This window comes from Mobula birostris, chromosome 10 (assembly GCF_030028105.1).
Source record: "Mobula birostris isolate sMobBir1 chromosome 10, sMobBir1.hap1, whole genome shotgun sequence".
Taxonomy (NCBI): domain Eukaryota; kingdom Metazoa; phylum Chordata; class Chondrichthyes; order Myliobatiformes; family Myliobatidae; genus Mobula; species Mobula birostris.
The window spans coordinates 73,965,468-73,978,171 of NC_092379.1; the positions used below are offsets into that span (position 1 = coordinate 73,965,468).

At 40.8% G+C, this 12,704-nt stretch overlaps 1 protein-coding gene across 5 annotated transcripts in view; it reads left to right on the forward strand.

The window, feature by feature from the left end:
• LOC140204117 (fibronectin type-III domain-containing protein 3A-like) overlaps positions 1 to 12,704 on the forward strand; it is a 153,620-nt gene that overhangs the window by 73,604 nt on the left and 67,312 nt on the right. For all 5 annotated transcript variants that reach the window (XM_072270479.1, XM_072270482.1, XM_072270483.1 and 2 more), the window contains one exon: positions 7,301 to 7,359. In XM_072270479.1, the coding sequence (XP_072126580.1) occupies positions 7,301 to 7,359 (59 nt within the window). The remainder of the gene's footprint in view (positions 1 to 7,300; positions 7,360 to 12,704) is intronic.

A 12,704-nucleotide genomic window follows, 5' to 3' on the forward strand; every position in this document is an offset into this window, starting at 1 on the left:
TATTATTGCTTTGCAAAAAGTGTATGTTGATTGCATATATATTTAACTGTGCACGATAAACAATTCTGTTTTGAAGAAGAAGGTAAAGCAAGAAGTATACAATTTTAAACCTGTTAAAATTGCAGGCTTATCAAATTCATTTTCAGGAATATATGACTCTGTAAGGCAGTACTTTTGTGACAGTTCAAGCATTAGTGAGAGAACCACTGTGGGACAAGTAATGCAGTTACAAGACAAAACCATTGGTGGTTAAATATTTAACGCAGTTCCTTGAGGTTTGAATATAAATAGAAGCAAAAGTAAACTTTTTAACCTGTGTCTGCTCCCCCTTCACCAGCGCCGTGGGTGTTGGGTGCCTTGTCCACTTTCTTGTATGATTTCTGTTTTCTCTCTCTGCAATAATCTTACCTTTCTTTGCTGTAACCATACTGGATTGACTAAGCTTTCACTGCCTTCAATGACATTCTAAAGGAAGTTGCAAAAATTTCCACCTTCCTGCTTAATACACTTCTCCATTCTTCACTCCTTGGTTCTCATCTTGCATGAACGGCCTCTCTTATCTAATTTGCCAACCCTTCTCTGAATCCTGTATATTTCAAAACCTTGGGCATCAGCCAGTCACCCAATTTCTGCTCAAGGGAGAATCTATTAAGTAATGAATCAATCCTAAAACATGATCCTTTGGTACAGCGATCAAAACTTTTTGTAGTATTCCATGTGACTGTACCAAAGCACTGTATATCATTAGCAAAGCTTTGTTACTTTTATATTCCAGCTTCCATGCAATGAATGCCAACAAACTATTTATCTTCATAACTGCTTGATATTTTTGCATTTCATAAGCCAGCTACATTCTGTGTGTTTGCCAGCTGTATGTCGGAGTAAACAACCTCAAATTTTACCACAATGCTGTCTTAACACCTTCTTATCATTTGTTGAGCCTGCTCTTCTCATGACAAAGTTTCATAATTAATTTTCTATCATAGGTAAGCTAAATATGTTACAGCTCCTTTTCGTGAATTTAATTTATAAATAGCTAAGCGCTTGATGCCGATTTGTGATGCCACAATTTTATCTGCCTTAAAAATTAAAAAATAACCTATTCTATCTAATCTAAATTCTGTATTTTATCCATTCCTTTTTTAATGCTAACTCTTGCAACATGAGCCCCTTTCTGTCCTTTGAAAATCTAGAGCTACTTCCATTTATCTACCTTTTGCTTGTTTTATTCTCAGGAAGACTTTGGATTTGATGAACTTGATTTTTTTCTCATTTTTAATTTTTCTGATGTCCTTTTACTGCTATGTTAAGAATACATTGTAGCATTTTGCTAACAGCCTATTGCTCTCTACTTCATTCCCTCCCTCAATAGTGGTGTTACATTCGCTACCTTCTAATCTACTAGGTGTGTTCCAAAAGTTAGCGAACTTTGAAAGACCATCACAACTGCAACTCCTTTCTTTGCAGCCATATCTCTTAGAGCACTGGCTGCAGACTAACAGGCCCTGGCGATTTCTCTGTGTTTATTCCCATTGTTGGGTGTTTGTTAATTGCTATTTGCAGAAAGACAATTTGGTACATCCTTTAAAAGTTTCATCAGTAGGTTGTTAAGGAGGTGGGGGCTTTCCTTAATCTGATGCTGTTAGGGGATGGATCTGTTGGGAACAGTAATTATTTCAATAGTTGTGTATAAATATCCTCTGAGGAAATGTCTCCAGTACACCCTATCCTCGTTATATGCGAGGGTCACATCCCTTGAAGTTGACGCATAATGTGAATAATTATTTAAATCGAGAAAGTAGGGCTGCATTCCAGAGGGCTTCCTAAATATGTTTTATCTGTAATTTATTCACATTTTCATACCAATACGACACAAAAGCAGTACCACAAAACAACATTTGTATTATATTTCATCAATTTAAGGTAATATTTGAAGTAATAAATCATAGAAAGTTAACATCCTAGGGTGTACAATATTCACCAACAGTGGCAGGTGTGTTCACTCCGGGAGATGAGTGGTTGATGTGGTGTCGGGCAGCTTTACATGTATAAGGTGGGTGGTTGTGATCGTCAGGATCATATCAAGCACAGCAAGGGGTGAAGGAAGACTCGCAGAACTCTTTAGAACTGCCGGCAGCAGAAGATGACACCGATTTGAAGAAAGTGGTGAGGGTTGTTTGCTTGGCAGCATTTTGTTTTTCAGCATAAATTTGCTTGTGGGGAAGAAGGGTTGACGGTAGGGAACAACTGAGATGCTGACTCCGTTCTAAGCTTGGGTCCATGTCCATCACCGTTTGTGTCAAGTGTTCTGACTTTCACCATTCCCTCACTGTTGGTAACTCCCGGGATTTTCAAAATCGTCTGTTGCTTGCAGCATCTGAGAGAGAGTTCGCCGTTGTAAAAAAAAAACGTATGCCTTGAATGTGGATTATACCTTGGTCGAGTGATTGAATCAGTGATGTTTTGTTATGTGGCAAGAAACGCACTGTTATGTTAGGATGAATGCTGTCCAAATGTTTAGGATGAGCTGGCGCATAGTCAAGCAACGAAAGAACTTTAAAGGCAAGATTCTGTTTCTGGCAGTAGCGTCCCAGAGCTGTGTTACCTTCAGCTGATGCCGCGCTGTTTATAATTTCCAACTTTTTTTCAAGTGTTAAAACTGTTCTCTGCCACTCGGCTGATGGCCCAGGACATAACATCAGACGCTTAGGAGGCAAAGTCAAGTATTTCAAGCACAAAATCACTGCACCTTAGGTAAAACCAACAAAAGTTTAAGATCGCGCATCCTTGCCAAAACCAATACGAGAGTGGCGGAAGTGAGATTGTGAGGCGTGCGCACGTGACTTGTATTGGCGGGAAAGCAGTGCTCCTCGCATAACTGAGTTTTGGATGCATATAAGGAGATGTTGGTAGAAATAGGTTCCTTGTATAACTGAATCCACATTGTCTGAAGACGTATATAACGAGGATAGGGTGTATATTAAAATCTCTTCCACTCAGCTTTTCATTAGTTAAGAGAAAAAGTTTTTGGAGTATGCTTATTTTTTCATGTTTGCCATTTTAAGCACTGTAGCAATATGCATTATACTTTTAAATAGCTCAAAAGAAAATTTATTATCAGAGTACATACATGTCACCATAATCAACCCAGAGATTCTTTTTCTGTGGGCATACTTGGCAAATCGATAGAACAGTAACTGTAAACATCAGGAACTGTTCCCTGTAAATAAACTGTGCAAATGCTAATATAAATAAATAGCAAGCATGAAATAACAATATAACAGAGTCCTTAAATGAGTATAGTTATCCCCTTTTGTTCAAGGGCCTGATGGTTGAGGGGTAGTAACTGTTCTTGAACCTGGTGGTGCAAGTCCTGAGGCATCTGTACCTTCTACCTGATGGCAGCAGTGAGAAAAGAGCATGACGTGGGTGGTGAAGACCTTTAATGGATGCTGCTTTTCTACAGCAATGTTTCATGTAGTTGTGCTGAATGGTTGGGAGGGTTTTACCTGTGATGTAGTGGGCAGAATCCACTACCTTTTTGTAGGATTTTCTTCTCAAAAGCATTGGTGTTCCCATGCTAGGCTGGAATGCAGCCAGTCAACACACTTTCCACCGTGTATCTGTAGAAGTTTGCAAAGGTTTATGATGACGTGCCGAACCTCCGCAGCTCCTGAGGAAGCATTGGCACTGTAGTGCTTTGTTCACAATAATATTTATCTGGTGGGTCCAGAATGGGTCCTCTGGAAATAGTGACACCCAGGAATTTAAAGTTACTGACCCTCTCCACGTCTGACCCGCCAATGGTTACTGGCTCATGGACCTCTGATGTCCCTCTGAAGCCACCAATCAGTTCCTTGGTCTTATTGACATGGAGTGAGAGGTTGTTGTTATTACACCGCTCAGCCAGATTTTCAATCTCCCTCCTGTATGCTGACTCATCATCCCTTTTGATACGGCCCAAAACAGTGGTGTCATCAGCAAGCCTGTATATGGTGTTGGAGCTGCACTTAGCCACACAGTCACAAGTGTAAAGTGCGCAGAGCAGGGGGGAGTACCGTCGGTAGCGCTGCTGGAGATTGTGGAGGAGATGTTTTTGTCAGTCCAATTTGACTGGTGTCTACAAGTGAGGAAATCTAGGATCCAATTGCACAAGGGAGTATTGAAGCCCCAGGTCTTACAGTTTACTGATTTAGTTTTGAGGAGGTGATGGCGTTACATGCCAACCTGAAAATAATGTTCACATATTCAATAAATTTCCCATTTAAAAAATAGCAATATCTTTCAAAAGTATATTTGTGGAATAGCACAGAGGTCTTGTCACTGAAAAGACAGCTTTGTTTACCTAAAGTTGGTACCTGTGAATTTCTGAAGTCATCTGTGCATAAATGCAATAACATTTGGTAATTGAAATTGTAATTGTGTGAATCCGGAAAACCAAGTAGAATCAGTTAGTCTTAATTAATAGAAATACACTACATGAAACATTTAAAACTATTTTCAACTTGGTATAGTGGAAGCATGCCACTTGTTCGGTTATTTAACCGTTTAGATTAATTTTCAAAATTGTGGCAGTTATTTAGGGAAAACCTCATATAGATAGGCCAAATGTCCTCCTCTGTTGTACATAAGTATGAGATATTAATTTATTATTTCACATTTCCTAAGAACATGCAGCTGTTCCCTAGATTATGGCAGGCTTCTATACCTGTGAACTGTTTGGGTGTTGGAATTGCAGTTACAAACTGACTTTCCACTCGGAAGATACCTGAATCCCAGCAGCAGTCGTCAAATCCATCCAGCTAGTCTGCCCAATGCTCCCCGTAAATACGGGCTTTGTTAAGTTGGGCGATCATAAGCTGGAGAGCATCTGTAAAAGGAAGCTGTAAACTAGTTTCTGGTCCAAGGTAGCAGAGATTTAACCACCTGAATGCACTTGCTCTGCATTCTTCAAATGATTCCAGATCTACTTCCATTCGTTGATAGTCAGCTTCATTCAACATCACAGCCAAGAATAATGTAACTGTTTAAGTCAATACTAGGGTAATAAGGCAGTACTTGACTTTGTCTTAGGAAATGAAACTGGGTAGGCATTGGAAAAGTGGAAAGAAACACAAATCTTGTAAGTTTCAGGTAGTTGTGGTCAGGTCGTAAGATACAGGAGTAGAATTAGGCCATTTGGCCCATCCAGTCTACCCTGCCATTTCATCATGGCTGATCTATTTTGCCTCTCAGCCCCAATCTCCTGTCTTTTTCCCATGTCCCTTCATGCTCTGACTAATCAAGAATCTATCAACCTCTGTCTCAAATATGTTCAGTGACTTGGCCTCCGGGGCTGCCTGTGCTAACGAATTCCAAAGATTCACCACCCTCTGATTAAAGAAATTCTTCTTCCATTCTGAAGCTGTGTCCTCTGGTCTTGGACTCTCCCACCATAGGAAACATTCTCTCCACCGTTCCCTCTATTGAGGCCTTTCAACATTTGATAGGTTTTAATGAGATCTCCCCTTATTCTTCTGAATTCCACTAAATAGAGGCCCAGAACCATCAAATGGTGGATGAACAGAAGAGCAGAGGAAAGGGATAAAACGAGTCCTAAATTGGGGGATTGGGGAAGACTCATTTCAATAGTGTAAGAGAGCAAATTGGGAGCAGATGTTTATGGTTAAAGTGACAGCTGACAGATGTAAATCTTTTAAGAGTTGATGAGCGTTCAGTGCTAGCATGTCCTGGTAAGGGTGAAAGGCAAAAATAGCAAGATTACAGAGTCATGGATGACAAAGGATATTGAAAATATGACCAAGAAAAAAGAAGGATCATATAGCAGGTATCGATAATTGGAAATTGAGGAATCTCTTGAGGAATATGGAAAGTTTAGGAGAGAACAAGAAAATATTAGGGCAAAAATAAATCGTGAAATATCCTTGGCAACCCAGAATCTCAAGACATTCTACATCAGGGGTAACAAGGTAGCCAGGGAAAGAATGGATCCCCATAGGGGTTGAATATATAATTCTTGTGTGAAGCCATCCATATTCACAAAAACAGGGATTCCCAACCATTTTTATGCCATGGAATCTGACCATTAACCACGTGGTCAGTGGTCCAAGATAAAGGACTTGATTGGACATTGCATCAAAGGTTACGGGGAGGAGGCTGGCAACTGGGGTTGAGGAGGAGGAAAAAAGAATCCGCCATGATTGAATGGTGGAGCAGACTTGATGGGCCAGACAGCCTAATTCTGCTCCTATGCCTTATGGTGTTATCTTCATAGGCCCTGGATAGAAACCTGATCTAACTAAACTTTCCTCAACAAAACAAATATTATATTGGCAACACACATCAAAGTTGCTGGTGAACGCAGCAGGCCAGGCAGCATCTCTAGGAAGAGGTACAGTCAACATTTCGGGCTGAGACCCTTCGTCAGGACTAACTGAAGGAAGAGTGAGTAAGGGATTTGAAAGTTGGAGGGGGAGGGGGAGATCCAAAATGATAGGAGAAGACAGGAGAGGGAGGGATGGAGCCAAGAGCTGGACAGATGATTGGCAAAAGGGGATATGAGAGGATCATGGGACAGGAGGCCCAGGGAGTAGGAAAAGGGGGAGGGGGAACCAGAGGATGGGCAAGGGTTATAGTCAGAGGGACAGAGGGAGAAAAAGGAGAGTGAGAGAAGAATGTGTGTATATAAATAAATAACGGATGGGGTATGAGGGGGAGGTGGGGCACTAGCGGAAGTTAGAGAAGTCGATGTTCATGCCATCAGGCCCCATGATCCTCTCATATCCCCTTTGCCAATCACCTGTCCAGCTCTTGGCTCCATCCCTCCTACTCCTGTCTTCTCCTATCATTTTGGATCTCCCCCTCCAACTTTCAAATCTCTTACTAACTCTTCCTTCAGTTAGTCCTGACGAAGGGTCTCGGCCTGAAACGTCGACTGTGCCTCTTCCTACAGATGCTGCCTGGCCTGCTGCGTTCACCAGCAACTTTGATGTGTGTTGCTTGAATTTCCAGCATCTGCAGAATTCCTGTTGTTTGCGTTTTTAAAAAATATTATACTGCTTGATATTCATATCAAAAATATCAAACTGAACTAAAGTATCTTTTTAAAGAGTAAACATGTTAAACATATTCTGCAAAGTTTCCAAAATATATTGTAGTGGAATAGTATTAAAACAATGGCACTTACAAAGCCCTTAAAAATATAGTTGAGATTCATGATAATCAGTAAAGCTATTCTTTTCATAATATCATTTTTCACAACATTTGACTTTATTTTGAAACCTCTTTTTTTAATTCTCAGATTTGGATTTGGAATCAAAGTTTATACACGATCTTCTTTCCAATATTGCTAGTCCTGTGGTAAGTAACCTTCGATCACAGTAACCCTCGTGAATTTTTTTTTTGTCATTCGCAGAATGTGCGTATTGAGGTTTGTCCTTGACTATCCCAGGTGCTTTCACAGTGCAGTGCAGAGTCAATCATATTCTTCTCATTCTAAAGTCACATACAGAAAAATCAGGGAAAGGATGGTAGATTTCCTTGGTGTAAAATTATTTATTTTACAACAGACTAGTACATTTCATGGTTTGCATTACTGGTGTTAGAATTTTCCTCCAAGTTCATTTATTTAGATTAGTTCAAGTTCTCCAGCACCCATGCTGGAATCTGATCTCAGGTCTCTAGATGAATAGTCTGGCTCTCTATTCCCTAGTACTCTTCTGGAAGAAGAATGTTGAGGCATGCAAATCACATAGTGCCAGAATAAATAACGGTTTTAGTTTTGATCTGATTCTTGCTTCATGAAGATAATAATGATTTTCGCAATGTCTTTCAAAAGTTAACAATTAGCTTTATTTCTCATTTGTGCATCAAAACATTGAAATTTACAATGAAATATGTTGTTTGCATCAACGAACACCACAGTACAAGGATGCAAGAGTTGCCATGTTTGTAGCCACAACATAGCATACCCATAGCTTACTAACCCTAACTTTTATATTCTTTCTAATCTTTCCGTTGAGGTTGGGTGGGATTATAGCTGGAGGTCATCAGTTAAGGGTGAAAGGTGAAGTGTAAGGGAAACATGAGGGGAAACATCTTCACTCAGAGGGTCATAAGTGTGTGGTATAAGCTGCCAGCGCAAGTGGTGCATGCAAGCTCAATTTCAATGCTTAAAAGAAGTTTTTAGGTATATACAGGGATGGTAGGGCTATGAAGAGCTATGTTCCAGGTGCAGGTTGATGGGAGTAGGCAGTTTAAATGATTTGGCATGCGCTAGATGTGCTGAAGGGCCTGTTTCTGTGCTGTATTTTTCTATGACTGTATGACTATAATGTGGGAGGAGACCGGAGCACCCAGAGGAAAATCACATGGTAATGGGGAGAACATGACCACGTGGGCACATATTCATCCTGTATGGATGAGTGTGTACCTACAAGAACTTGCTGTACATACCCAAATCAAAAGCTGTGGATGAGCCAGGAGGTTCATAGTCAGCTGAGGGCTAGACCTATGGCGTTCAGTGGTGCACTGCTAGCCGGAGCGCGTCCGGCACTTCTTTAAGAAAAAAGCTGAAATTAATAAGCTAATTATTAGGTGCCGCCCAGGGTGATTCGAGTATCTCAGAAACTGCTGATCTCCTGGGATTTTTATGCACAACAGACCGGAGTTTACAAAGAATGGTGCCAAAAACAAAAAAAAACATCCAGCAAGTGGATTTAACAAGATGTTTTCGCTCATAGAACAGCCACTCGCTGGATTTTTTTTGTTTTTGGCACCATTCTTTGTAAACTCCGGTCTGTTGTGCATAAAAATCCCAGGAGATCAGCAGGTTCTGAGATGCTCAAATCACCCTGAGCGGCACCTAATTAATTAGCTTGTTTATTTGGGCTTTTTTCTTAAAGATGTGCCGGACGCGCTCCGGTCTGCTCCAGCTAGCACTGCGCCTCTGGTGGCATTCAAGTCTGGTGACCCAGGTCTGTACAAGAAAACCAGGTATGCTTTGTGGAGGGCTATTTTGAAAGCTAAGGAACAATTCCGAATGAGGGTGGAGGCGAAATCAGATGCATGACAACTCTGGCAGGGTTTGCAGGCCATTACTACTTACAAAGCAAAATCCAACATCATGAATGGCAATGACGCTTCACTACCAGACGAGCTCAATGGGTCTTATGCTCACTTCGAAATGATGAGCTGCTTAATGACTATTGTCCAGTAGCATTTACATCTACTGTGATGAAGTACTTCTGAGAAGTTGGTTATGACTAGAATTAACTCCCACCTAAGCAAGGACCTGGACCCACTTCAATTTACCTATTGCCACAATAGGGTCTGCAGTGGACATGATCTCATTGGCTCTTCACACTGCCTTGAATCACCTGGACAATACAAATACCTATGTTAGGATACTGTGTATTGACTACAGTTCAGCATTTAACACCATCATTCCTACAGTTCTTATTGAAAAGCTCCAAAGCCTGGTCCTCTGTACCTCCCTCTGCAACTGGACCCCCTCCTTCCTAACTAGACCTCAATCTGAACGAATCAGAAACAACATCTCTACCTTGCTGACGATCAACACTGGCACACCTCTGGGATGTGTGCTTAGCCCACTCCTCTACTCTCTACACCAATGACTGTGTGGCTAGGCACAGCTCAAATGCCAATTAATTAACTTGCTGATGATCCAGCCATTATTAGCAGAATTTCGGATGGTGACAAGAGGGCATACAAGAGTGAGATATGTCAGCTAGTTGAGTGGTGTTGTAGCAACAACCTTGCACTTTATGTTAGTAAGACCAAAGAACTGATTGTGGATTTGAGAAAGGGTAAGATGAGAGAATGCACACCAATCCTCACAGAGGGATCAGAAGTGGAGAGAGCAATTTCAAATTCCTGGGTGTCAAGATCTCTGAAGATTTAACCTGGACCCAACATCTCGAAGCAGCTACGAAGAAGGCAAGCTAGCGGCTATATTTCATTAGGTGTTTGAGTGGATTTGGTATGCCTCTAAAAGCACTCAAATTTCTACAGACGTACAATGGAGAGCATTCTATCAGGCTGCATCACCATCGGGTATGAGGGGGGTGGTCACTGCACAGGATCAAAGTAAGCTGCAGAGAGTTGTAAACTTGGTTAGTTCTATCATGGGCACTAGCCTCTGTAGTATCTAGGACATCTTCAAGGAGTAATGCCTCAAAAAGACATCGTCCATCATTAAGGACCCTCATCATCCAGAACGTGCCTTCTTCTCAAAAAGGAGGTACGGAATTCTGAAGGTGCACACTCAACGATTCAGGAAAAGATTCTTCCTTTTTGCCATCCAATTAATGTTAATGGAACCCATGAACACCTCCTCTCTACTTTTTTCTTTCTATTTTTGCACTGTTTACTAAATTTAACTATATAAGTGCTGGAATTCACATTTTTCTCTATTGTTATATATTGCATTGTAGTGGTGCCACAAAATCGACAAATTTCACGATGTATGCCGCTGATAGTAAGTTTGATTCTTATTCTGTTGTTGACGTACAAGCTCCTTGTAGACGGCAACAGGAATTGAACCCCAGCCATGATCACTGGTACTGTAAAGTATTGCACTAACTGCTGATTGAATGGTAGAATGCAAGAAGAAATAATCCTCTGCTTATCATTTACATGTTAAGAGTTACTTGGTATCCAATCTGTTTTCCAGTTATTGGGAACCAACCCAGACTACCAAAAAAACAAATTAAACCCTTCTTTCCAAGAAAGGACGGAACAGTGCCACCACATGACAGTGTCATTTGAAAGAATTGGGTCATTTGTTTAGCTTTCAATATTCAACCACTGTCCCTTGCTCTCTTTTTTAAAACAGAAAACATGCAGATACTTCCAGTCAAAGAAATGTGAGCAGAATAACAGGTCCTTTAACCGAGTTAATCTCCACTGACCCACCAAGCACTCGTTTTTACACTGGTCCTCAAAAACAGTTGGTCTCTCTGTTCTCATATAATCCCCACCTCATCCTTGGACTTGTATAATTGAACATGTTGGGAATATCTACACACCCCCATCACAACTATTAAAATATTCAGTTTCCTGTTATGATCACAGGACTGAAACACTCTGAATCAGAATTGCATCCTTTGTATGTGTGATGTAGAATACTGTCCAGAACCATCTGCCACCCTTGAAGAGGGAAATAACATTAGCCTGTTTGTTCACCTCGGTGTAATTATCCATCATTTATTTCTTGCATACCAAATTAATAATAGATAACACATCTGTAACAATAATTGCTCATCCTATCCATACTGCTTGAACTTTTGTCTCCTTCAAAAACTCTCCCTTTACCTCTCCCTTTTCCTCATTAATGTGATTTTTCTGGCAAAGTATCTGAAGATCTTTTGAAATGTTCATTTACAATACCTGGTTCTGCCTCTTAATGTTTTAATCCTTGTTGCTGTGAGACTGCTAGTTCTGCATCCATTTTTGGATAAGACACAGTACACTCAGTGGGCACTTTATTGAGTACGGGGATGGTTCCCGGCATGGTCTTCTACTGCCGTAGCCCATCCACTTCAAAGTTCAACATATTGTACGTTCAGAGATGTTCATCTGCGCAACACTGTTGTAACATGTTTATTTCAGTTACTGTGGCCTTTCTGTCAGCTTGAACCAGAACGGCCTTTCTTCTCTGACTTCTCTCATTAACAAGATCTTTTTGCCAGCAGAGCTGCCGCTCACTGATGTCTTTTTGTTTCTCACACCATTCTCTGTAAACTCTAAAGACTGTTGTTCGTGAAATTCCCGGGTGCTTTGCAGTTTCTGTGATATTCAAACCATCCTGTCTGTCACCAACAATCATTCCACGGACAAAGTCACTTACGGTACATTTCTTCCCAATTCTGTTGTTTAGTGTGAACAACAACTGAATCTCTTGACCATGTCTGCATGCTTTATGCATTGAATTGCTGCCACAGGATTGACTGGTGAGATATTGTGTTAATGAGCTACTCAGTGTATGTGCATAGATTAATTTAAAAACCAAAAATGCTGAGATGCTCTACAGATGAAGGCTGCATCTTTGGAGAGAGAAACAGAGTTGGTGTTTCAGGTCAGTTGCTTTGAATCAAAACTGTTCTGGTGTAGGTAATTGGCATATTAATAACTTGAGTTTTTAACTGCTGGGAGCATGAGAAAGAAGTTTGAAGGGGATACAAAGGTTCATTGTGTGTTTGATAAGGATGAAATGGGATGATATTAAGAAGTCCAGGGGAACCCAGGTGCTGTGAATGTGATGTTAAGAGAGATTAGAGAACATGGAAACAAGCCATTGTCCATACTGATCAAATTATCTGACTGAGCTAGTCCGAATTGCCTGCATTTGACCAAACCCTTCATATCCATGTACCTGTCCAGATGTGAAATAAATGTTATAATTGTACTTGTCTACCACTTGTTTTGGCAGCTCATTCTACATATTCTCCGCCATATGGTCTCTTTTAAATCTTTCCCCTCTCACTTTAAACCACTAGTTTTGAATTCCATGCCTTGGGGACTGTGTGTTGATAGCCCACATGATTTTATAAACCTCTAAGCAAGAATGCCTTGGCCTATGCAACATCCCCCTTTAAGTGAACTACCCCCCCGCCCCCCCCGCCAGCCCTAGTTAAATCCTTTTTACGCTTTTCCTGTTTAATGACACCCTTCCTATAGCAGAG